This window comes from Frieseomelitta varia, unplaced genomic scaffold (assembly GCF_011392965.1).
Source record: "Frieseomelitta varia isolate USP_RPSP 00005682 unplaced genomic scaffold, Fvar_1.2 scaffold_147, whole genome shotgun sequence".
Lineage (NCBI taxonomy): Eukaryota > Metazoa > Arthropoda > Insecta > Hymenoptera > Apidae > Frieseomelitta > Frieseomelitta varia.
In genome coordinates, this window is record NW_025109161.1 from 176970 (window position 1) to 201441 (window position 24472).

At 31.4% G+C, this 24472-nt stretch overlaps 7 protein-coding genes across 12 annotated transcripts; 2 read left to right on the plus strand and 5 right to left on the minus strand.

Moving 5' to 3' along the window:
* Positions 1–52: 52 nt before the first annotated feature.
* On the plus strand, positions 53–3555 carry LOC122534258 (eukaryotic translation initiation factor 2 subunit 2). Of its 2 annotated transcripts, XM_043664731.1 has the most exons (7): positions 53–241; positions 803–1063; positions 1151–1307; positions 1383–1415; positions 2043–2227; positions 2315–2599; positions 2685–3555. In XM_043664731.1, the coding sequence occupies exons 1-7, from the start codon at positions 224–226 to the stop codon at positions 2727–2729; spliced, it is 984 nt and encodes a 327-aa protein (XP_043520666.1). In that variant the 5' UTR covers positions 53–223; the 3' UTR covers positions 2730–3555. The 2 variants fall into 2 exon arrangements, with proteins under 2 accessions (XP_043520666.1, XP_043520674.1); XM_043664739.1 differs by lacking the exon at positions 1383–1415.
* Positions 3554–5851, minus strand: LOC122534980 (putative malate dehydrogenase 1B). The gene is made up of 7 exons (XM_043666114.1): positions 5705–5851; positions 5444–5647; positions 5049–5362; positions 4693–4982; positions 4349–4533; positions 4155–4290; positions 3554–4093 (listed from the first exon to the last, which is right to left on the minus strand). The coding sequence occupies exons 1-7, from the start codon at positions 5849–5851 to the stop codon at positions 3876–3878; spliced, it is 1494 nt and encodes a 497-aa protein (XP_043522049.1). The 3' UTR covers positions 3554–3875.
* Positions 5852–6138: 287 nt separating this feature from the next.
* LOC122534202 lies at positions 6139–7297 on the minus strand. 3 transcript variants are annotated; one of them, XM_043664616.1, is made up of 5 exons: positions 7107–7297; positions 6804–6986; positions 6500–6689; positions 6345–6428; positions 6139–6264 (listed from the first exon to the last, which is right to left on the minus strand). In XM_043664616.1, exons 1-5 carry the CDS (start codon positions 7152–7154, stop codon positions 6143–6145), a joined length of 627 nt encoding a protein of 208 aa, XP_043520551.1. In that variant the 5' UTR covers positions 7155–7297; the 3' UTR covers positions 6139–6142. The 3 variants fall into 3 exon arrangements, with proteins under 3 accessions (XP_043520551.1, XP_043520531.1, XP_043520541.1); XM_043664596.1 differs by having other exon boundaries at positions 6753–6986; positions 7107–7295; XM_043664606.1 differs by having other exon boundaries at positions 6753–6979; positions 7106–7295.
* A 388-nt stretch (positions 7298–7685) lies between these two features.
* Positions 7686–9366, minus strand: LOC122534315 (stress-associated endoplasmic reticulum protein 2). 2 transcript variants are annotated; one of them, XM_043664842.1, is made up of 4 exons: positions 9239–9366; positions 9052–9154; positions 8476–8548; positions 7686–8373 (listed from the first exon to the last, which is right to left on the minus strand). In XM_043664842.1, exons 2-4 carry the CDS (start codon positions 9133–9135, stop codon positions 8336–8338), a joined length of 195 nt encoding a protein of 64 aa, XP_043520777.1. In that variant the 5' UTR covers positions 9136–9154; positions 9239–9366; the 3' UTR covers positions 7686–8335. The 2 variants fall into 2 exon arrangements, with proteins under 2 accessions (XP_043520777.1, XP_043520769.1); XM_043664834.1 differs by having other exon boundaries at positions 9052–9175; positions 9239–9359.
* Positions 9367–9846: 480 nt separating this feature from the next.
* Positions 9847–14339, minus strand: LOC122534223 (transmembrane 9 superfamily member 3). The gene is made up of 10 exons (XM_043664657.1): positions 14047–14339; positions 13494–13689; positions 13274–13396; positions 12959–13203; positions 12466–12705; positions 12070–12354; positions 11783–11991; positions 11557–11703; positions 11397–11480; positions 9847–11317 (listed from the first exon to the last, which is right to left on the minus strand). Exons 1-10 carry the CDS (start codon positions 14131–14133, stop codon positions 11173–11175), a joined length of 1761 nt encoding a protein of 586 aa, XP_043520592.1. The 5' UTR covers positions 14134–14339; the 3' UTR covers positions 9847–11172.
* Positions 14340–14899: 560 nt separating this feature from the next.
* LOC122534231 (pre-mRNA-splicing factor RBM22) lies at positions 14900–16787 on the minus strand. Its single transcript, XM_043664668.1, has 3 exons — positions 16361–16787; positions 16195–16248; positions 14900–16102 (listed from the first exon to the last, which is right to left on the minus strand). Exons 1-3 carry the CDS (start codon positions 16412–16414, stop codon positions 14975–14977), a joined length of 1236 nt encoding a protein of 411 aa, XP_043520603.1. The 5' UTR covers positions 16415–16787; the 3' UTR covers positions 14900–14974.
* Positions 16788–17159: 372 nt separating this feature from the next.
* On the plus strand, positions 17160–24355 carry LOC122534330 (DNA-directed RNA polymerase II subunit RPB1). 2 transcript variants are annotated; one of them, XM_043664864.1, is made up of 10 exons: positions 17160–17301; positions 18079–18348; positions 18428–21089; positions 21168–21373; positions 21460–22119; positions 22206–22594; positions 22684–22802; positions 22867–23055; positions 23130–23535; positions 23725–24355. In XM_043664864.1, the coding sequence occupies exons 1-10, from the start codon at positions 17224–17226 to the stop codon at positions 24269–24271; spliced, it is 5526 nt and encodes a 1841-aa protein (XP_043520799.1). In that variant the 5' UTR covers positions 17160–17223; the 3' UTR covers positions 24272–24355. The 2 variants fall into 2 exon arrangements, with proteins under 2 accessions (XP_043520799.1, XP_043520791.1); XM_043664856.1 differs by having other exon boundaries at positions 23130–24355.
* Positions 24356–24472: the final 117 nt, after the last annotated feature.

Below are 24472 nucleotides of genomic sequence, written 5' to 3' on the forward strand. Positions count from 1 at the left end.
ATTGGCAGTTCGAACGGATCTTTACCCGACCGTGTAAATCACACTTTAGGCTCAAACGTCGAGTTTCTGATGCAATATTCGTTAGCAAGACGTGAATGCACTGTATGCAAGTAGTAGGGAAGGATTTAGGCCCGCGCGATTAACATGATGTTCTGTGTTTAAGAGCCAGGGAAATTGAGAAGTTTTTGTCGACAACGTCAAAATATATAGAATAATTTTCAAAATGACGGAGGAAGATTCGGTATGTAATCACACTTGGAAAAAAAATATCGCTGGGAATGAATCGGTGTCGTGTCGGGGAAAGCATGGGAGCAAGAATATCTTGACATACTTTCTCGTTTTTCGATAATGCGTTAATACCTATGAACATGAAATTGAAATTTACTTCCATTGTGCGTACAGATTTTACCACGAAACTTGCGTAAAGCAAAAATAATGCTACTTTCTAGATTCCAACCTCAAAACCATGTGGTTATCACTACAAAGAATGTATATTTATCGTCAATGTAATATCCTTCGACAGATAATTCGTTAGCTTTGTCACGATAATATATTTCATGTTTATGATGCAATACAATACAATATTTGACGATCGTATGTTTCTAAATTATTGTAATACATTTAATAAAAATACATCAAAGTACATTTGATATATCCAAGTGGATTCTATTATTTTTTAAATGGAAATGCATTTTTATTTAGAATAACTAAGCATTAATAAAACTGTAATGTTTTACAAAATACGTAAGATACATAAATAGAAATAATTGTAGATGTAATTCAATAATTTTAAAATATGTAGGTATTTGATCCTACCTTAAAGAAGAAAAAAAAGAAAAAGAAAACCACTTTTGATCTTGATGCTGCGTTTAACGAAGGTGGTAGTATAGGAGACGCGATGGAAACTAGTGGTGACAAAGAAAACCAAGAACCGGAGCCTCCTGCGCCTGCCGAGGATGATGAAGCGTTAGATTTAGAAAATTTTGGAAGAAAAAAGAAGAAGAAGAAAAAAGCATTTAATTTAGATGAACTTGATGCAGCACTACCTGATACAAAGAAAGAGGTGGCTAAGTTTCTATGGTCGCCTATTTATTTCAATTATCATTGCACGTGTAGTATAATTATTTATATTCCGTTATAATTTCAAAAGGATGTTGTTGAGCAACAAACAGAGGAAATTGTTGTGGATGATACCTTTGACTTAGATATGGACTTCTCAAAAACTAAAAAGAAAAAAAAGAAAAAAAAAGATCTTGATGAATTAGTGGCTGAAGAAGAGCGTAAAGAAATCGAAGATAAAGAAAATGGTAAATATTACATATTATAAGAATATTATAGCTTTGGGTAACTAGTTGTTCATGTTACTCATTATTTGTTAACATGCTGCACTGAATCTGAGCGAAGTGCAGAGTACGGTAAGGGATATGTTTGCTGTTTTCTTATATATATTACATATAATAATCACAAGTACATACATCATATTCGCACTTTAAATCTCATTCTAACGAAAATATGATTTTTGTTTATATTCTCTAAAAGTTGATTGACAGTTAATTTAGCAGTGACATTTTTATTGAATATTGGTAATTATAAATTTAATGTACATTGAATATTTTATTGTATATTAAATATTGAATAAGAATATTTCCATAAACATTGCAAATAACAGGAAACAAAGTGCCCAAGGAATCGTGTCTGCAACTTGTTTTCTCTCGAACTAATATTTTGGTAGTTTCATTCAGTTATGAGAACATCATTTTTCTAAATGTCAAAGTTGATTATGTTTAAAATAACATTTTTTCTTCCTTTAAATACTGAATGCAACTGCTGCTGTTCAACTATTTAATAGTTCCATACTTTTTACATGCATATGTCTAATTTCATTAACAGTCAATGAAATAAATAAACATAAATTGAAATAAATTTAATTTACAAGAAAATACATAGTATATAATCAATGAGGTTAGACATAAATTTATTTACCATAATATTCACAATCACATATTAAACGAATACTATATAACAACTGTATTTATTAATAGAAGAGACAAGTTGGGTTGGATCCGATAGGGATTATACATATGACGAATTGCTGGTAAGAGTATTTAATATTATGAGAGAAAAGAATCCTGATATGGTTGCTGGTAAAAAGCAGAAGTTCGTCATGCGTCCTCCTCAAGTAGTGCGCATAGGCACCAAAAAGACATCGTTTGCTAATTTCACAGAAGTCAGTTTTATAATATTATTTGTTTATTTCATTTATCAAACTGCAAATCCTTTCACTATTACTTATGTTATGACTTTTTAATTGTAGATATGCAAAACACTTCATAGGCAACCAAAACATTTACTCGACTTTTTACTTGCTGAATTAGGAACTAGCGGTTCTGTTGATGGAAATAGTCAACTTATAATTAAGGGTCGTTTCCAACAGAAACAAATAGAAAATGTTCTTAGGAGATACATTAAAGAATATGTCACCTGCCACACTTGTCGTTCTCCGGACACTATTCTTCAAAAAGATACTCGACTATTTTTCTTACAGTGTGAAACTTGTGGCTCAAGATGTTCTGTAGCTAGTATAAAATCTGGTTTCCAGGTAATTACTTTTATTTTTGATATTAATAATTATCTTAATATTAATTCTTTTAATATGTATTTTAACGACTGATTATTCATTTTAGGCTGTCACAGGAAAGCGTGCTGCTATTCGAGCAAAAACTGCCTAAAAAAATTTATCATACGTCATGTTCATCAATTTTGTAGCATAATTTTGAAATTATCAGAGATTTTTTGTGTCAGAATGCAATTTTTACTATATCTATTATAATGGTGTGCAATCTGAACACTCATTTTTTACTTATGAGAATTGAGGATCGTCGGTGTAAAAAACAAACAATTGTAAAATTTACAGCACAATACTTTTTATCAACTCGCAACAGACAAAAAGAAATTATAACAAAGAATTGTTTCTGAACATATTTTCTTCAAGTTCCCTGGCTCTTTTTAATATTTTTATTTCTTGGTTTCGAAATCTTTGATATATCGTTTCCTACTAAAATGCATATATGAAATTATATAATAGAATTTTATTTTTTTTTTTACGCATTTTCATTTCTTTCGTAATGAGCGATGCGTGTTCAATATTTTCGAAAAGGCATATTATAATTGAATTGTACACATAATTTAAATAGCAAAGACAAAACAGACACACGATAATACAAATTAAATTATCCATTTGTCTACCATTGTGACATACAGCATCCTGTATAAAAAACTGTCGATTAGGTATAAAATGGTATAGATTACCAGTTGTTAACGATAGATTTAAGTTATAACAGTTTGTTATATCATTTTCTGTATACAAGAAAATTGTAACATTAAATTTAAGTATATTACTACGCATGGCGAAAAGTATTATTCCTAAAATTATCTTTTCATGAGAAGTGTCGTAATAAAATGCAGAGATCTTTTTTAAGCGATCAATGGCTACTTTTCTTAGCTAATTTATTCAACTGTATTTACTAGGTAATAAATCTATCTTAAGAAACTTTATTACTCTTATAATTCATTAATAACACTGTAAAAATATTTATATTTATTAAGTTTAATTTTAATATCCTATTGTTTATTTCAAGTCATATGAACACAAATATTTTTTATTTAAATTAATCTAATGTCAAGCATTAATTGTAAAAAAAATGTGCAATTTTATTGATTATAAATGTATATTATAACAATTAATTTGATTCTATACATTAAATTTGTATAATTTACTGCTATTTATGTATGTTAATTGATACAATAAAATTATGATTTTGTGATTAAAAATAAATATAGACTTGTTTAGTGAATATAAAGCACTAAAATCATATTTATATAAGTTGAAAATTTGTTGCATCAAAACTGTTTTTGAATTCAGTTATTTTCTTCTTAATATAAATAGCAGTGTCTATAAGGCTTTGGAATATAGAAAGTGACATGTTTGGCATTGGAAAATCTTTGAAAGGAACCCATATTCGCAAACCATCATCACATTCTTTTAGATAAACTGGTTGTGAAAATACTAATCCTTTTGGGATACCAAATGAACCTAAAAAATTTAAATTAGTTTTCATTTTCTGTTTACAATTTTACATATATTTTTATATTACCATCAGACGCAATTCCCAATGATATAATTTCATCCCCAATGCTTTCTTTCTTACTGTACCATAATTTTAGAAGATCACAAATTGCTCTACATTTTGGAAAATCTTCTGATCTGCCCATTTGATACCGAAGAAGAGCCTAAAGAAAATCTTGCTATTTCATGTTATTTAAAAAAAAAAAGCAATAAAGTATGTACCTTGTGTGTAAAGTAGTTTTTATAAGGATATTTATCATGTGCCATGTAAAAAAACCACCTTAATTCGGAATGTTGAATTCCAAGTGGTAGTATCATATTCTCATTTAAATTTAGAGCTCTCTTATTTGGATAATATACATCACACTTTTGAATCATATGATGAACATCTACAAAGTGACTGATTCCTGTAATCAAATTTAATTCTTTAATATATATATATAGTATATATATTATATATTTTCAATTATATATATATATATATATATATATATATATATATATATATATATATATATATATATATAATTGAAAATATGGTTTTCTACTTTAATATTTAAACTAACCCAAAAAACCCCAAACAGGTGGACAGCCAAAATTTTGTTGGGTAAGGCCAAACGAACTTACAAATGTATATATAAGTTCTAAACCATAATGGGCACTAGCAACTACAATGTTTGTGCTTGATAATTTTGTAACAAGTTCCAACATAATATTGGCATAAAAACATGGAAGACACCTTGAACAGAAAATTACTTTCATATGCGAGGGTGCATATTCATTTATTTGTGTACATAAATTTGCTATAGTTTTATAATTACGTTGTAACCAATTATCTGTCCCTTCATATTCTTCTCTGCAAAACGCATATACAGACATTAATAGATACAATAATAAATACAAACAGTATCATTAAACTTACCGTACTAAACTATCAAGGTAAATTAATATGTCACAGTTTTTTAATCCATCGGCGATATTTTCTACAATATTTACTGTATTTAAACCAGCGCCTGTTGTTCTTGCGTCTTTAAAAATTCTTTTAAGTTTAAAGAAACATCCTGGTTCGTCATACAAGTTAATAACAATTCCCTGAGTTAACCAGAGTTCTTTTGTCATTAACAATTGAGGAACAAGATCGAGGCACATTGATCTCCCTGATCCTATTATCATTATTAGACGATATTTTTCTTGTATCTGTAAAGGCTTACTTCTTTGACTCTCTATGTTGCGGGCCTTTATTAAACAAATTTAACTTAGAAAAATTAAATTGTAGAATTTTATGTGCCATAGAAATTTTCCAAAACATTATCATACAAGTAATAAGTCTGCTTGTAATGCATCAAGTTCTTCTTTATTTAAATACAAACTAATGTTATAATACTTATGCAACAATTCCCAAAACTGAAAACTGCCTCCAATATAATTTATGTGAGTTCGACTAAGTCCAATTTCCCTCCATATTAAAGGAGATTTCGTGTGAGTCCATTTATAAAGATCACAAGTTTCTTTCAACCAGCACTAGAAAACAAGCACCTAATGAATTTCGTTTATGTATATAAAATGATGTCAACTTACATCCCATTTCGCGGAACTTTTACTAATACTTCTGTAATGAAAATTTGGTAATATTGCAGCTAAATTTTTAGCGACAAAACAAATATGATTAAAAGTACAATCTTCTAAAATACCAGCTATTACAATCAAACATCTGTCTGTTGTCATTTTGTACCACTGACAATTGAAAAGCGTTTAATCGCTATTTCTGTAAAAATTTTTATAAAAATCTACTAATAAAATGTGTACAATTCTTACAAAAAAATAATTTATTTATACATAAGAAAACACAATGTGTTAAAATTACAATTTATTAAATTATTTTCTTTTAACTTATATTTTCAATCATATATATTTAAATATACTTCATAATCTGTTTGCTCTAACATAATATTACATTTTTAAATTATTTTATTAAAAAGCTTAAAATCGATGCCAAGTTAAATAACTATTACATTTTTATATTTTGTCATCATTTGATATTTCTGGTAAATCAGGAATTTTATATTGTATCTCTCTTTCATCAAATAATTCAAATGGTATACGTAATTCTGGCATTTCAAAATCAATTAGCTCTGAACCTAAATAAAAAATTTGAAAAAATATATATATCATATGTGTGTGTGTGATATATGAAAGATTCATAAGTAATCTTTAATACCTGATTCAAATCCTTCATCTTCATTTTTTTCCTTTTCAAGTAATCCTTCGAATTCATTTTCTATACCTTTGGTATAAACATCATCTGTAAAAAATATTTGTTCATGAATTATTTTTTTATAAATTATAATTTAATAAATTAATCAAATATTATACCAAATTTAAATTGCATGTCACAGTATGGTGCTAGACTTTCTGGCTCTGGGTATAATTTCTTATTATTTTTTAATGGTAATGGTCTTTTAAAAATACTTTCATCGTGTGATACTGGTAATTTTATATTTTTTGTGTTAAATCTTTTTTTTGGAGATATATCTTTCAATTTATCACAACATCCAAATGATTTCTAAAAAAAAAAATTTAGAACATATTAAATTTTTTACTTATAGAATTTTGTAATAATTTATACCTTTGATAAAGCAGCTTTTCTAGGTGATATTACTTGACCGTTATTGTCTACCTGTGTTGGCTTCAGTAATTCCTGTTGTTTATTTGGAATATTTTGCGGGGTGACGGATACATTCAAGTCAGAATTAGACCTAATTGATAACCCTTTTGGTTTTGATCGACTAACATTCTTTAAGGAAGTACCGCTTATATCGAGAGAGCTTTTTGATCTAGCCAAAGGTTTCGTAACTGGTTCGATAACAATTTCATTAGTAATATATATGTACATTAAAGGATTAAACCATTAATTTAAAATTATGTTTACGGAACACAATAAATATAAATGTTAATCCTCTTATATATTTTTTCTCTTACCTTTGTGAAGTTCTGATGTTTCACCAAACAAATTAAATATATTAGCCATTTATAAAAATGTATATAAAAAAATAAACTTAAAATGGCAAAAAAAAATATTCTGAATGTGAAATGTATCTAAGTTTGCCTTTGAAAAATCCGTCTTAGTTTTTTCTTATAAACTTCTCGTTTAATTTGAATAACAGTTTCTGAGAAAACTAGGGAATATTAAATTTTTTTTTTAGATATAAAATAAAATTGGGGAATAAAATAAAATATGTAATATTCTTTAAGATATAAAAAAATATGTAAACACCGTTTTATTACATATATCTGTGTATATTTCTGACAAATTTATTTATTTTATATTCTAAGGAAACTAGAGAAAATTGGTCACACTGAATTCTTAAGTTACTAAAAATTTTTTAGATAAAGATAAATTAGACGTCGAGAAATAAAATAAAAGATAAAATACTGTTTTATTACTATCATACGTATTTATATAAGTTTATTTATTTCATATTTAATTATGATAAATTCAAAATAAAATATTTTTATTATCTTTCGTTTGTGCAGATCAATAAAACTTACACAAAACATATTTATTCATAATATAATTTATTAAAAGAGATAAAGAATTGTCCGTAGCAAATATTTCATTAGGATAAATTACACTGACAATATATAATATATTTTTTTACATGTATAATGACTTATGTCTTAAGGCCTCTAAAATATATAGACAACCAAAAGCTACCAACTGTTTACAGTGGAATGCTTTGATTAATAAATTGATATAATAAATTGATCATATGTATATACAATTATTTACTGTATATAAGTATCAATGAAAGAATTTAAGCTTTTCACAAGACTCGGAATAAAAAAAGCTATAGAATAAAGATAGCTCATGTTCAACATGTGACAATTTTGTTTGATATCTACAAAAGAAAAAATACATTAAATGCAATATTCTTTCACTGATATATATACAATTAAGTAAAATGTTTATAAATGCTAAATTCTTTTTATAAATAATTTTTTTGAGTTGTAGCAAAAAAAGAAAAATATTACTTAGTGGAAATTTGTGTTCAGTTTCATGTCAATATCGTAAATAGTGTCTACATGTTTTTACAATATGCAGTAAAACAGTCTGTTGATCTCGCATATATCAGTAAGATGTAGACAGCTTTTTTTCTCTCATATTAACATCAACAGCAACATATTTTCAACCTCATGTTTTTAATTTTCTTAAGCCATTCTAATACTCTGAATTATTTGGAATACAGCTGAAAATTAGAAAAATTAAATTGTACATAGTATAAAAATTTTGTTTCATGTAGTTCATGTTCATTACGAAATTTGTATTCAAATTATAATATGAAACTTACCAGAGCCACACACAACAAAGAGAAAAAGTGCTAACAGACAAGGTCCAACTGGAGATCCTTCATCCTGTGGTTTCTATAATATAATTATTATTATGCATCATTGTGATCTGAAATATTATTTCTAAATATAATTAGTAATTTAATATGATTGTAGAAGTAAATAAAATAAAATTTATATGATGTTTTACAGCTCAAATTTACTTTAATAAAACATGTACAAATTATTTAAATAATTGATTTCAACGTTGTTGTATAAATTCATGTCACATATGGTACAATTGTCAATCCATTAATTTACAATTTTGTTACTGTTAAAAAATTCAAAATCAGAAATATTTCATCAAAGATTTAACTCTGACAATAAACGAAGATAATAACAGACGATAGTAATAGAACAATTAGTAATAGGAACGATTACAAATGTCATTATACGTGCAATCAACTTGTCAACTTTATCACAGCTCTTAACCTCAAAATTAGAAATTTTTTATTTTCACATAAATAACAGACTTCAATTGTCTTAAATTACACATATTCATTTGAATAAAATTTATTCAATAATAGAAAATAACATACCGATGATTTCGGGACATTTCCACGTAATGTGATGTTTTTTGTGGCTCTTTCGTTAGCGATACGCATTCTTTGTTTTGGTGCCATTTTTGTTGTTTTTTATTTACTGGAAGATATTTTGGCGTAACTTGAAGTAGAGGAGAAGACAATTTAAATTTTATTTTTATTATTTCTGTCAGTGTACACTTACAACAACACGTATTATTCTTTCAGCGGCAAACAGGTGTGTACACACACGTACTCCTTCGTCGATGAGTGTGCTTTGACACGTGAATACTTTGAAGTGTACGACAGAGCAGCATTTAGTGCCACACTGGCACCATCAGAGTCGATTCAACAATTGTATTTTTCGCAATGCTTTGATTCATTTAATTGCAAATGCGAAAATTATTAAATTGACATATTATTGCTTATTTAGTCAGTAATAGTAAATATATTGCGACATTATATAAATATTTTACATGAAATACTTTTGAACAACGTGGTATTTCTTTCAAATATGAATACATTGGCTACCATTTCTTGAAAGTTCAATATTGTATTTATTTCTTTTATTTCATTTGCTCTCGTTTTTAAATTCTAATATTTATTTCCTTTTATAAAACCTTGCTATATATTAATTATCTTTCTATCTATTTATCTAAAGGCATCTTTTGTATAAACATAAATCCTCCTTTGTTAAGTGGCCCAATAGTTTCAATCTCTGGCCACTTAACAAGACAAAATTTCAGTCAGCGTAGAAAGATTATAACATAATATAATTAAGACAAAAAGGTGTATGAATAAAAGTAGATTGTATTTTTGTTGTATGTAGAAATTTTATATTTCTTAAAACTGCTATGTCTAATAACAAATCGTATGTTTATTCACATATTCTCACTGATATTTGCCGCTTAATGTATCACGTTAGGATAAACATTTACCGCAATTCTCAAATTCCATAATTTCCACAGTTTTATTTATTTCTTTTTCCAGCAGTGTTTAAATGTGTATTTAGATATTTAACCGCATGAAGAGTAAAAAAATCATTTTACCACTGGTTATAGTCTCACAATACTTTACATTTTACCAATGCACTCACAGTTTATAATAAAAACTATGCACATAAAAAAAGAAGAAAAGACAACAGTACGCAGCCAATGGTAAAAAATTTTTTATTATTTATATTTTTCCTTTAAGTCTATTCTCTAGCTTATCTATAAATTAACGTTACTCAAATTATCGGTAATCAAGCGTTATATATATATATAACTAAAATTTTAATTCAGAGTCGCACAATTGTAGTACTGTCTCTAATAATGCTAATTAAAGTATATCCTTTACATCGTGAATAAATTGTATCGAAAATTTTATACTGTACAATTTATATCTAATAATCTGTATCTTTTTCTTTCATTTCTTTCAGTTTCAACTTCTTACATTTTTGTATTTGTAATTATCGCTGGCGTTTTGAAATGTTATTATTTTTGAAGAATTAAAATATCTGTATTTGTTGATATATCTTTTTGAAAGAGACATTGAAATTCTTTAAACATTTTTAAAATTTATACAACTTTCTATAAATCTTAAAAAAAAAAACAATAATCAGCAAGTTTTCAATAAATCCAGCAATATTGAGCAATGTTAAAAAATATGATTGTTTTAATTCTAAATAATTATCAGAGTCTGCATTTTGTATAAGATCGAAATATGATTTACGAGATGAATATTACATGTGATTGTTTGAATAATTTGCAAATTATTCGTCTCATAGATGTGTAGGTACTGTTCTGTACTGTAGGACCCATCTTCACAACTAAATTACAACAAATAAATTAATCATTCTCTTTCTTAAATGAAAACATTATAATATTACAGCAATAGATGTAAAGTGATAAAACATTCATTGAATATTTAGAAAAAACATAACGATGTATCAAACTTTTTTTTAAATATTCATGCTACATTTCATTGACATTATATTATTTTAGCCGGTATCATAATCTTTTCCACGAGTTACATTTGCGCGTCACAATGAATAACTTAAATTATTAAAAAAAGTCCTACTTTATAAAGACCGGCAGATTTCACTGTGTTTTTTTGTATTTTTATTCGTCGTAGGCATCGTCACACTAGCATTGTGCTTTAGTCTATTTTAACAGTAGAATAAATCTTCCGTACAAATGCATTAGTACCAACGTAACCGACTGTACCGCACATTATACCCAAGGCGAGACTAAACAATGCCATGTAACCGAAGTAAAAAGCTGTTTGGAAGAGACCATACATTCTGAAGAAAAAGAAAATTTGAAATATAGTTTTCTTTTTTGGTCAACTGATATGCAATGTAATCAAATATATAAACTTACTTAGTTTTAAAGAAGAAATAATAGAAGGAATATATATAGACATAACCGGCGGTTGAAGCGGCCGCTAAGAAACTTGTCCACTGCCTATGAAATAAAATAGTGTACATAAATCAAACAATATTAATTATTAAAATTAATTAATCAGTAAAGTAATGCTTACCATCGATAATCTTCAGCGTTTAGCAAGAAATATGTACATACGATTGTAACACATACGGTTACTATCATTAGAATAACGAATACTAGTAACATAAATCCATAAACATAATAAATTTTATATGCCCAAAATGAGGTAAAAATGAAGTACCTAGAAAAAGAATGAAAAAGAACATAATTAACATACATTAATTTTATGGTAAAATATGGTAATAAATGATAGAGCTTACATTTCAATAAATATCGATCCAAAGGGCAAAATACCACCAAGCATTATGATAACAAGTGGTTCCATAAACCACTTTTTTTCAGGGATAGGTCGGGGTACTGCATTAACTCTGCATGGTGCGTCCGGTGTTCCAGCTAAGTTGCGGCCCAAGATTGTTCCAACTAATGTTAATGGTAATATAACAAATATACAGATGCATGTTACTGCTACCTATAAATAGAATATTCTTGTTAATACACACTGAAATGTACATACAAATGAAATGTATACCATATAAATAATACTTTCCATAGAACCGAATGGTATAGCACGGCTGGCATGATAATACATTGCAATGAAGTTAATGAAAAATGCAGTGCCACAGACTATAAGAGGTAACATGAAGGCACTGAGAATCATTTGTTTGATCCAGATACGACCTCCCATACGTGCGTATAAACCTCCTCCGGCATAACCATTTATAGGTGATGCAGCAGCATATACAAAAATTGCTATCGACAACATCGATCCTCTTTCTGTGTACAATTCTCCAACGATAGAAAAAATAATAACACTAAGTACTACTACAGTGACCTAAAGTAAAATAAAATAGCTTATCACACGTTTTTAGTTACTTCGAAAATATTTGTAATTATGTTATAATTATCTAAAATAATATATAAGTAATTATATTATAGTAATTACTTGATAGCCTGCGCCTATAAGAGCGGAGAAAAGCATTGCATGACTAGCTGGTCTAAATACATCTCCATGAACTTGTTTCCAACCATATTCATCTCCTAAATCTCGTTCCATATCATCCATTTCTTCATCTCTACTATATCTAGCATAATCTTTCCTCAATGTACGCATTAAAATCATAGAAACAAGTCCAACAAGAAAGATTACCATCATAAAACTATTAAAAATACTGAACCAATGAATCTAGAAAAGATAAAGAACCATTGTTTTCCGTTTTGAAATGTATGATTTTTTACTTAAAATATTTTGATCATTAGTAACGTTTGTTTAACCTTCAATAAATCGGATCAAATTTAATGACAAGAAAGTATTTCTCACTTACTCTCATCATATCTATTTACTATTTTCATCAATGGATTTATAGTACATTAAGTTTGAATTTAAGCTAAATGATTTTATTGGAATTTAAGCAAATATTTAATACTGTAATACATACTCTATGCTGGAAGAAATTAGGATCCAAATATTTGTCAAATCTGTCTTCAAATTTAACATTGCTCTTTTTCCAGTTAACCTCATAACTAAAAGAGATAGCTGCATCTTGTACCAATTTTACCTTATTTTCACTGGTTAAATTTACATCAACTATTTGCTTTCCATTATATCCTATATCAAACTTTTTATGTGTCCAAATATAATAAGATACAACTCCATTGTTTTCTTCTGGCTCTCCTACGACACCTAAATATTGCATAATAATCAATTGATGTAACAGTAATAGATTTAAGTTTTACTAAAAGAAAAAACTTACCCCATATTGGCAGATCATCCATATACATTTTATACCAATATTGATTCTTCACTGCATATATAAAAGCTTTCTCACTTTCTTCTATTAATTTTATTTGACAATAATCCATCTTTGCAACATCAGCTATCAGAAAAAAAATATATATATATATATATATATATTATGTACATAAATATTTATGTAATAATGCTTATTATTAAGTAACAAAACTTCAAAATACCCTTAAATTCAATCTCCAAGCCACTAAATTTAAGTTCAATGCCTTGTAATGCTTCAGAAAAAGTTTCATGATAATGATCAATAACATCTTTTGTACCCATGCAAAAAGGTAATGAATAATATGAATAAGTTTCTTGACGATTGTGATATGGTCCAACTGTACTCATCCATAGTACAACTTCCTCATTATCTTCGTACTAATGAAAGAAAGTATATTTGTTAATACACATTTTTGTTTCATGTAACGGAGTATAATTAACAAAGATATGTAGTAAAACAAATCAATTTTTAATAAATTAGCTATTAAGTTATACCACTTGTAGTGTAATCTTCCGAAAGCAAAGAAAAAAAATGAAAATAGTTTATCTTGAAAAGTAATTTAAATGCAAATTTACAATGTATTATAAGTTGAGTCTTTATGGTAAGATAACGAAAAAATAGATTGTGATAAAAGATTATAAGATGCGTATGTTGTAAAATCAACAAAGACACATATGTATAAGATGAATTTGCCACTTTGACATTCTAAAAGCATGTCAATTCTGAATACTTACGACATGAGTGTGCTCGTCAGGACGGGCAAAGGGGAGTAGGCTAAGCGCCAGAAAGTGAAATAACAATCGGGCCCGACACATGTCCATCCGTGACGGGAAGGCGCACTAGGCGCCTTATGCTAACACAGACAGAAATTCAAAGATATCTGACAATGAAAACACTCCATAGATTTACAGAAGAAAAATTACGAAGCAGAAACACCGGACGAACAGTTATCAATGGACACGTATTAAAATGCGATGATGACACTCGGAGCGGCCGCTAATACGCGCTAGCTGTTAAGAATGTTTGTCCATTATCACAGTAGATGGCGTCTCTATTATTACTTCTGTAGCGACCTCTACTTTGAAGAATTTAGATCAACGACATCTATGTTCATTAAATCGTTCCGTCGAAATGTGTATTTAATATAAACAATAGAATATTTAAAAATTGTTAGTAATTTTATTATCACCATGGAAATATTTACGGAAACTTATATATACTGCAATCATGTTAATTATTCATTCGTTGTTTGATATTTATTATTAGTAATTATATATTTTGTTATATTGATATTTTTATATAAACTACTAAAATTAATTACAGAGTTATTATTTATTTGTAGTATTGTGATATTAATTTAAATTATCATCATAATTACTACACTTCTACCCAGTGCTCGTTGAAATGGGCTACTGTTCATTGTATCATAAAGGCTGTTCCAAGCAGTCATGCGAATTGAAAGATTAAAAAAAAGAAAAACATATTAAAAATTAAACTCTATTACAAGTAATGCAAATACTTTAATGTTTAATTAATTATATTAAGTATATATTTGCAAGGATATAAATTGTTGTAGCAAAAAATTAGACAAAATTAAAGATATATATTTATTTTTTATATACATAATTTATATTTACAATAAAAATTTAAACAATGTTCTTATTATTCCTCTGGCCAAGGTTTCCCTATGCCTTGAGATGCACCCATTCTTGACGGATCTTGACTTGGATAGTGTATTGGAGTTGTTCCAGGTGGAAAAATAGGTGTTGCTGTAGCAGTTGCCATTTGAGGTGGAAACATGAATTGGGGAGCAACTGGCGGGGGTGGTATCATCATTGGTGGCATCATGCCAGGAGTGGTTTGCAGGTTGAAAAAATTATTTCCCATGCTCTCTGGTGGAGGTGGTAGAGCACCAGGTAAACCTGGTACAGGTTCTAAGATCTCTCTAGTCGCTTCTGCTGCAGATACTGTCTGTCTTCCCTGAGAACGTCCCCATTTAATCGTTAATCTTCGTCCTCCTAATATCAATTTGTTGAATGTTCTTTCTGCCGCTGCTTCGGCAGCACTCCTTTGTGTGTACTGAATGAAGGCACACTGTTGACGAGGAACCATAGTCACGGAACGTATTTCTCCATATTGATAGAAATGATCGCGTAACTGCTTCTCTGTTAAAACGTCACCCAGGTTACCAACGTAGAGCGTCGTAATGGACTTATCCTCTGGCGGATCTAACTTAGGCATGGCTGCTGCACGGCGCATTAATTTGTCAGCAACAGGATCGTTAACACCATAGTAACGATCTTTGATGTTCTGATCAGCTAATGGATCATCAGGATCAGTGGGTTTCTCATGACGATATGGACATTCTTCTCCTCGTTTACATTCTCCTTTAACCCAAAAGGAGCAAATGTGTGGCCTGTTTCTCTTGTAATAGGGACTAGTCCTTGCTAGCTTCATTAACAAATCGCTAGCAGCTGCAGATTTACCAACAGCACCTGCTGGCGATGTGGGATCTATTTTTCCAATTTCACTATCTATATTTTGAACATAGTACTCCTTGTTCACATCAGATCTGGGCAAATCATCTTTGATTTTCAGTGCTGCATCACGTACTTGAATCGGCAAACCATATTCCAAGTCAAGTAAGCATGTTTGACAAACATTTTTTAAACGACTGCATGTCTGACACACTTCTGTCTTCTTAAATCGCATTCTCGCGCCAGGACACCATCTGAATACTGTGAACGGACGCATGCATATTTTGCATTCTTTCCCATATCTTTCTTTTGTCTGCAAATTAAAAAAAAAAAATTATGTTACAGATAAATACTTCTTTAACTTAAAAATAGGAATTTTAATAATATTTTAACGAAATTACTCACCATACGAATGTAAGGATTATCGCCCAAACAAGTTTGACACAATATTGGGAATTCCTAAAAAAAAAAGGGGATATAAGCAAATATTTCAGTATAAAATTATTTAATTTTATATAAAATTCAATTATATCATGTCGATTATATATATTATAACCTTGATTCTACTTACAGCGTCTTCCCAATTTTGTCTATTATACATATTCGTCGTTTTTGAAGTGGCCATTTTTCTGGTTGTTTAATTTATAAATCTTGATGAATACTACGAATGTTTAATTGCACAAACAGAAAACAAGACAAACTCACTTCAACTTTACTGAACGACTGAATACTCTGTCTTTAGTATCGTTACTAGTAACAAAGCTTGCAACTTTAGTAGAGTTAATGGAGGACAAGATGACAATGCATTATCCTCACTAAGCTTGGTTTTATAAGAAAGAGCTTCCACTTATATTTTGTAATTAAATGATACAATGTCTATGTATTTATTACATCACATACACTTCACTTTGTTTCAAACAAGATTTCAGTTAATCTTTTCTTTCTCTTTCCTAACCCAAACTTTCTCTACTACTCCCTTTTCAGCCAATAAGTCCCTATGAAACATAACCAATAGAGCGGAAACACAATGTGTGTATAACGTAAAAAATTATGCTGAATTTTGCAGCCCAATTTTGAATATTTTATGCAATATAAATTTTGATTCCGATTTCTATAAAATCAATACACATCAAAAAATTGCACAATTATTTTTTCGTAAAATCTTTTCCATTAATTAACAATTACTATATTAATTATAATTATTATATTAATGTTTTTATATATTTAGTTATATTTAGTATATCAACAATATGTATTAATTATTTAATTTAATATTATTATTTACATGAAAATCAGCATTTAAAATGCTGATTCATTTTCTCCCTGCTGTTGGTAACACTGCAGGAGAGGGGGACGTTCTAAACGGAAAAAAACAGTTAGATACTGCTGGCTGTGACGCAGAGAGCCGTGGAAGTTGCATCTACTCGTTGCAAAATGGCCACATCCGATTCTAAAGCGCCTCTGCGTACTGTAAAAAGAGTCCAGTTTGGTATTATTTCGCCAGATGAGATAGTAAGTTTGTTAATTTTACACAAATAAATCTCGTGGAATATATTTTTTCTTTCACGGTATACGGAAATGTCTCTTCACGAATTGGCATTATTTATGACAATGAAACATTATCATACAGAGAATTCAATGTACTTCCAAACAGCCGCACGTTTAATTTTTTTTCAATTGTATATGCAAAAAAGCAGGACTCGAAATTATAAAATAAGTGCAGTGAAAGTGATTTATTACGCAATTGTTATAGTTCCACATAAATTTTATTCACAACGTATAAATTATAAATTTTTCCTTTTTTTTTTATTAAAAGATTTATTAAAAAATTATGGTTTTTATTTTAAATTCCTGTTTTCAACGCTGGTGCTGAAAATACTCAAGTTCATGATGAATTTGTGAAATATAATTTTTATAATAAGTAGAAATTATTGATTAATTATTGGTGTTTAAAAATTATGATTGTTGTATTTCTTGTTTATTTTTGCCGTTTCACTATATTCTTATAATTATACATTTTCATCATACAATAAACATAAACTTTGAATATAATTAAACAATATGCAATTAATATGTAATAATTAAACAATATGTAATATAAATATGTTTTTTATAATGTGTATAAACATAATGCAAAAAAATAAATTTAAGATATATCATTTTTGAAAAATATATCCCGTATGTACTTTCTTTATTTTCCTAAGATGATCATTGAATAATATCTATTAAAGTTTTATTGTATATAGCAAATTCGTCAATAGTGTCTAATTATATACATGTTTTATACAGCGTCGAATGTCCGTCACAGATGGAGGCATTCGCTTTCCAGAAACTATGGAAGGTGGCCGTCCAAAGCTTGGTGGACTTATGGACCCAAGACAAGGTGTCATTGATAGAAATTCTCGGTGTCAAACGTGCGCTGGTAACATGACAGAATGTCCAGGACACTTTGGTCACATAGATTTGGCAAAACCAATTTTTCATGTTGGTTTTATAACAAAAACGATAAAAATTTTGAGATGCGTGTGTTTTTATTGTTCAAAGCTTCTTGTCAGTCCAGTAAGTACAGATCATTAACAATCATAATTCTTTTCATATGTTTATTATTATTTAATCTCGGATTATTTCCTAATTATAGCACAATCCGAAAATTAAAGAAATTGTTATGAAAACTAAAGGTCAACCACGAAAACGTCTCACATTTGTTTATGATTTGTGTAAAAGTAAAAATATATGCGAGGGTGGAGATGAGATGGACATTAACAAAGAAAATCAAGAACAACAAACTACAGACAGAAAACCAGGACATGGTGGATGTGGTAGATATCAACCGAATCTCCGGAGATCTGGATTAGATGTGACCGCAGAATGGACGCATGTAAATGAAGATTCGCAAGAAAAAAAGATGGCCCTTACGGCAGAGAGAGCTTGGGAAATTTTAAAGCACATTACAGATGAAGAATCATTTATTCTTGGTATGGACCCAAAATTCGCACGACCCGATTGGATGGTAGTAACTGTTTTGCCTGTTCCACCTTTGTCTGTCAGACCGGCAGTAATTATGTACGGTTCTGCCAAGAATCAAGACGATTTAACACACAAGCTTGCTGATATTATAAAAGCAAATAACGAATTAATCAGAAACGAACAAGCTGGAGCAGCAGCACACGTCATATCGGAAAATATAAAGATGTTACAGTTTCACGTAGCAACGTTAGTTGATAACGATATGCCTGGCATGCCACGAGCTATGCAAAAATCGGGCAAACCATTAAAAGCTATAAAAGCGAGGTTGAAAGGAAAGGAAGGCAGAATAAGAGGAAATTTAATGGGCAAACGTGTTGACTTCTCTGCTCGTACTGTTATTACTCCCGATCCTAATTTACGGATCGATCAGGTTGGTGTACCTCGTAGTATTGCACAGAATTTAACATTCCCGGAAATTGTAACGCCTTTCAATATCGATAAAATGCAAGAACTTGTTAGACGAGGAAATTCGCAATACCCAGGCGCCAAGTATATCGTCAGAGATAATGGTGAAAGAATTGATTTAAGGTTCCATCCGAAACCATCTGATTTACATCTACAGTGTGGCTACAGAGTGGAACGTCATATTCGCGATGGTGACCTAGTAATTTTCAATCGGCAGCCAACGCTTCATAAAATGAGTATGATGGGCCATAGAGTAAAAGTGTTACCATGGAGTACATTCCGTATGAATCTCAGTTGTACGTCTCCTTATAACGCCGATTTCGATGGTGACGAAATGAATCTACACGTCCCACAGTCAATGGAAACCCGAGCGGAAGTAGAAAATATTCATGTGACACCCCGTCAAATCATTACGCCACAAGCTAATAAACCAGTCATGGGTATTGTACAGGATACACTTACTGCTGTGAGAAAGATGACGAAGAGGGACGTTTTCATAGAAAAGGAACAAATGATGAACATCCTTATGTTCTTACCCAGCTGGGATGGCAAAATGCCTCAGCCATGCATATTAAAACCAAAGCCTTTATGGACTGGTAAACAAATCTTTTCTTTGATTATACCAGGCAATGTGAATATGATAAGAACTCACAGTACACATCCGGACGAAGAAGATGATGGCCCGTACAAGTGGATTTCACCTGGTGATACGAAGGTCATGGTAGAGCACGGAGAACTGGTTATGGGTATCCTTTGTAAAAAGACTTTGGGTACGTCTGCTGGATCTCTGCTTCACATTTGTATGTTAGAACTAGGACACGAAGTTTGCGGACGATTTTACGGAAACATTCAAACTGTAATTAACAATTGGTTACTGCTGGAAGGTCACTCAATTGGTATTGGAGATACCATTGCCGATCCACAGACTTATTTAGAAATTCAGAAAGCCATTAGGAAAGCCAAAGAGGACGTGATAGAGGTAATTCAGAAAGCTCATAACATGGAATTGGAGCCAACTCCTGGTAACACTTTGAGGCAGACGTTCGAAAATCAAGTAAACAGAATTCTAAACGACGCTCGTGATAAGACTGGTGGCTCTGCTAAGAAATCTTTGACCGAGTACAACAATCTAAAGGCCATGGTAGTATCAGGATCAAAGGGATCTAACATCAATATCTCTCAGGTTATTGCTTGTGTCGGTCAGCAGAACGTAGAAGGTAAACGTATTCCGTTCGGTTTTCGCAAAAGAACGTTGCCACATTTCATCAAGGATGATTATGGTCCTGAATCGAGAGGATTCGTTGAGAACTCGTACCTTGCTGGTTTAACGCCATCCGAGTTTTATTTTCACGCTATGGGAGGTCGTGAGGGTCTTATCGATACTGCTGTAAAAACTGCAGAAACTGGGTACATCCAGCGTCGTTTGATAAAGGCTATGGAGTCTGTAATGGTGCATTACGACGGAACAGTTAGAAACTCTGTGGGACAGCTTATCCAATTGCGTTATGGCGAGGACGGTCTATGCGGTGAAACCGTCGAATTTCAGAATTTGCCTACCATTAAATTAAGTAATAAAGCATTTGAGAAGAAGTTCAAGTTTGATCCAACCAACGAACGATATCTTCGTCGTATCTTTAACGAAGATATCGTTCGAGAAATGATGGGATCTGGTGAAGTCATATCCGAGCTAGAAAGAGAATGGGAACAATTGAACAAAGATCGTGCTGTACTCAGAGAGATTTTTCCTAGCGGAGAATCGAAAGTTGTACTGCCTTGTAACTTGCAAAGAATGATTTGGAATGTACAAAAGATTTTCCATATAAATAAGCGTGCACCTACTGATCTTAGCCCTATGAGAGTCATACAGGGTAAATAATTCGATAGTTAATATTGTCATTTACTACACGTACTAGTGGCAATATTAATTTTAAAATATCTCTTTGTAGGTGTAAAGGATCTTTTGGATAAGTGTATCATTGTAGCTGGTGAAGATAGACTTAGCAAACAGGCTAATGAGAATGCCACATTATTATTCCAGTGTTTAGTGAGGTCCACTTTATGTACAAAATGTGTTTCTGAGGAATTTCGATTATCTAGTGAAGCCTTTGAATGGCTTATTGGAGAAATTGAAACTAGATTCCAACAAGCACAGGTCTGTAGAAAATAGATTATATAATAATACTTAAATTTTGATTAAAAAATTCAAATTTCAGTCTAAACTCAATTTTTTTTATTTAGGTATCACCGGGAGAAATGGTAGGTGCTCTGGCTGCACAATCGCTTGGTGAACCTGCAACTCAAATGACACTGAATACTTTCCATTTTGCTGGTGTATCGTCAAAGAACGTAACCCTTGGTGTACCGAGATTGAAGGAAATTATAAACATTAGTAAGAAACCGAAGGCTCCGTCCTTGACTGTATTTTTGACGGGAGCTGCAGCAAGAGATGCCGAGAAAGCAAAGAATGTGCTATGCCGGTTGGAACATACCACACTGAGAAAAGTTACGGCAAACACTGCGATCTACTATGATCCAGATCCACAAAATACTGTAATAGCAGAAGATCAAGAATTTGTAAATGTATATTATGAAATGCCTGATTTTGATCCGACTAAAATATCACCATGGTTACTTCGAATTGAACTAGATCGCAAGAGGATGACTGATAAGAAATTAACCATGGAACAAATTGCGGAAAAAATTAATGCTGGTTTCGGTGACGATTTGAATTGTATCTTTAATGATGATAACGCCGAGAAATTAGTTTTACGAATTAGGATAATGAATAGCGACGATAACAAGTTCCAAGACAGCGAGGAAGAGACTGTAGATAAAATGGAAGATGATATGTTTCTTCGATGCATCGAAGCAAATATGCTCAGTGATATGACATTACAGGTACGTTTTCCAATTTTATTATTAAATAATAAATATTTTAATTTTAATTGTAAATATCTACTTACTTTTATTACTTTCCTATATAGGGTATTGAAGCCATAGGAAAAGTGTATATGCATTTGCCTCAAACCGATGCTAAGAAACGTATAGTTATCACGGAAACTGGTGAATTTAAAGCAATAGCAGAATGGTTATTAGAAACGGATGGTACAAGTTTGATGAAAGTATTAAGCGAAAGAGACGTCGATCCGGTTAGAACATTTAGTAACGATATTTGCGAGATATTCGAAGTATTGGGTATAGAGGCTGTAAGAAAATCGGTAGAGAAAGAAATGAACGCTGTTCTGCAATTCTACGGCCTTTATGTAAACTATCGTCATCTGGCTTTACTTTGTGACGTAATGACTGCAAAAGGTCACTTGATGGCTATAACACGTCATGGAATCAACAGACAGGATACAGGTGCTCTTATGAGGTAAGTTATAAGAAACTAAAAAAAAAAAAAATAAAATAAAATTACCAATTTATTAACTAAAAATTTAACACATTTGTATTTTATTGTAGATGTTCCTTCGAAGAAACAGTAGACGTTTTGTTGGATGCAGCTTCTCACGCAGAAGTGGATCCCATGAGAGGAGTGTCTGAAAACATCATCATGGGACAACTTCCGCGCATAGGGACAGGTATTGTTTTCAATTGATAATTTCAATAAATCTGAAGTTATTAAGTTAACGTTTATTGTTTCAGGATGTTTCGATTTACTATTAGACGCTGAGAAATGTAAAGCTGGTATTGAAATACCAATGGCAGTGGGTGCCGGTGTAATGGGAACTGCTGGAATGTTCTTTGGTAGTGTTGCTACACCAAGTATGAGTCCTCAAATGACACCTTGGATAGGCGCAACACCTGGTTATGGTGCTTCGAGTATGTCACCCGGTAAGATTATTTATATTATAATTTTAAAATTTATTATCATTATTTGTTCATGAATAACTTTTTTTTTTTTACAGCATTGGGCAGTGGTATGACGCCAGGAGGAGCATGCTTCTCTCCATCAGGAGCATCAGATGCCTCAGGACTTTCTCCTGCGTACTCTGCATATTCACCACAACCTGGAAGTCCAGGAAGCCCAGGACCTAGCATGAGTCCGTACCCAATGTCACCAGCGGGTGGCGCTTCACCAAGTTATTCACCTACGTCACCCACCTACTTACCAACATCGCCGAGTATAACACCATCGAGTCCTAATTATTCGCCTACCAGTCCCACTTATTCACCTACTAGTCCAAACTACTCGCCGACGAGTCCAAGTTATTCACCAACGAGTCCGAGCTATTCACCAACGTCACCAAGTTATTCACCAACAAGTCCAAGCTACTCACCTACATCACCAAGTTATTCGCCAACGAGTCCAAGTTATTCACCAACTAGTCCGAGCTATTCACCAACGAGTCCGAGTTATTCGCCAACAAGTCCGAGCTACTCACCAACGAGTCCAAGTTACTCTCCAACAAGTCCGAGCTATTCACCAACGTCGCCAAGCTACTCACCGACGAGTCCATCGTACTCGCCAACGTCACCGAGTTATTCGCCAACAAGTCCAAGTTACTCACCAACGAGTCCAAGTTACTCGCCGAGCTCACCGAATTATACACCAGCCTCACCGTCTTATTCTCCAACGAGTCCAAGTTACTCGCCAAGCTCTCCACAATATTCACCAGCTAGTCCAAGTTACTCGCCGAGTAGTCCAAAATATTCACCAACAAGTCCGTCATATTCGCCTACATCGCCGTCGTTCGCTGGAACTTCGCCACAGTATACGCCAGCAAGTCCGACGTACTCTCCAACGAGTCCAACTTATTCGCCGACCAGCCCATCGTACTCGCCCAGTTCACCACAACACACAGCGTCCGGAAGTACCAGATATTCACCCAGTAGTCCAAATTATTCCCCTACTAGTCCGACGTATTCGCCTACGAGTCCTCAATATTCACCGTCGAGTACCAAATACTCGCCTACCAGTCCAACGTATACACCAACCAGCCCGAGTTACTCACCAACGAGTCCAACATATTCTCCACCGGTACCCGGTTATTCGCCGACAAGTCCTACATATTCTCCGGCGTCACCAGCCTACGAAACAGACGATTAAGAAGTATTACACTTATCTGTATGACTTTCTGTCATTAAACATGTACTATAAGTTAGGTATAAATACGATAAGTTATAATTACCATTTGTCAATCCTCAATTTTTCTAACTTCGTATATTGTATAAATTCATTCACAATTTTTTAAATTTTAACGTGAATATCTATACGATCATAGGCCGGAAAAATGTTTTTGTTTCTTCT

Bases quoted from the DNA above. Each gene is read 5' to 3' on its own strand.
- LOC122534980 (XM_043666114.1), bottom strand. From the start codon at position 5,851: ATGACAACAGACAGATGTTTGATTGTAATAGCTGGTATTTTAGAAGAT. The intron at 5,363-5,443 runs GTATGATAATGT...TGTTTAATAAAG, and splicing joins TACAAGCAGACTTATTACTT to GCCCGCAACATAGAGAGTCA. The intron at 4,291-4,348 runs GTACATACTTTA...GATTTTCTTTAG, and splicing joins AAAACTACTTTACACACAAG to GCTCTTCTTCGGTATCAAAT.
- LOC122534202 (XM_043664596.1), bottom strand. From the start codon at position 7,154: ATGGCTAATATATTTAATTTGTTTGGTGAAACATCAGAACTTCACAAA. The intron at 6,987-7,106 runs GGTAAGAGAAAA...GAAATTGTTATC, and splicing joins AAACATCAGAACTTCACAAA to GAACCAGTTACGAAACCTTT. The intron at 6,690-6,752 runs GTATAAATTATT...TTTTTTTTTTAG, and splicing joins GAAAAGCTGCTTTATCAAAG to AAATCATTTGGATGTTGTGA.
- LOC122534231 (XM_043664668.1), bottom strand. From the start codon at position 16,414: ATGGCCACTTCAAAAACGACGAATATGTATAATAGACAAAATTGGGAA. The intron at 16,249-16,360 runs GTAAGTAGAATC...TTTTTTTTTTAG, and splicing joins GACAAAATTGGGAAGACGCT to GAATTCCCAATATTGTGTCA. The intron at 16,103-16,194 runs GTGAGTAATTTC...TTTAATTTGCAG, and splicing joins ATAATCCTTACATTCGTATG to ACAAAAGAAAGATATGGGAA.
- LOC122534315 (XM_043664842.1), bottom strand. From the start codon at position 9,135: ATGGCACCAAAACAAAGAATGCGTATCGCTAACGAAAGAGCCACAAAA. The intron at 8,549-9,051 runs GTATGTTATTTT...ATTATATTATAG, and splicing joins GAAATGTCCCGAAATCATCG to AAACCACAGGATGAAGGATC. The intron at 8,374-8,475 runs GTAAGTTTCATA...TCTAATTTTCAG, and splicing joins CTTTGTTGTGTGTGGCTCTG to CTGTATTCCAAATAATTCAG.
- LOC122534223 (XM_043664657.1), bottom strand. From the start codon at position 14,133: ATGGACATGTGTCGGGCCCGATTGTTATTTCACTTTCTGGCGCTTAGC. The intron at 13,397-13,493 runs GTATTTTGAAGT...TTTTTCTGATAG, and splicing joins CTTGGAGATTGAATTTAAGG to CTGATGTTGCAAAGATGGAT. The intron at 11,704-11,782 runs GTAAGCTCTATC...TTCTTTTTCTAG, and splicing joins GGATCGATATTTATTGAAAT to GTACTTCATTTTTACCTCAT.
- LOC122534258 (XM_043664731.1), top strand. The intron at 1,416-2,042 runs GTAAGGGATATG...ATTTATTAATAG, and splicing joins TGAGCGAAGTGCAGAGTACG to AAGAGACAAGTTGGGTTGGA. The intron at 2,600-2,684 runs GTAATTACTTTT...TATTCATTTTAG, and splicing joins GTATAAAATCTGGTTTCCAG to GCTGTCACAGGAAAGCGTGC.
- LOC122534330 (XM_043664856.1), top strand. From the start codon at position 17,224: ATGGCCACATCCGATTCTAAAGCGCCTCTGCGTACTGTAAAAAGAGTC. The intron at 21,090-21,167 runs GTAAATAATTCG...ATCTCTTTGTAG, and splicing joins CCCTATGAGAGTCATACAGG to GTGTAAAGGATCTTTTGGAT. The intron at 22,595-22,683 runs GTAAGTTATAAG...ATTTTATTGTAG, and splicing joins GATACAGGTGCTCTTATGAG to ATGTTCCTTCGAAGAAACAG.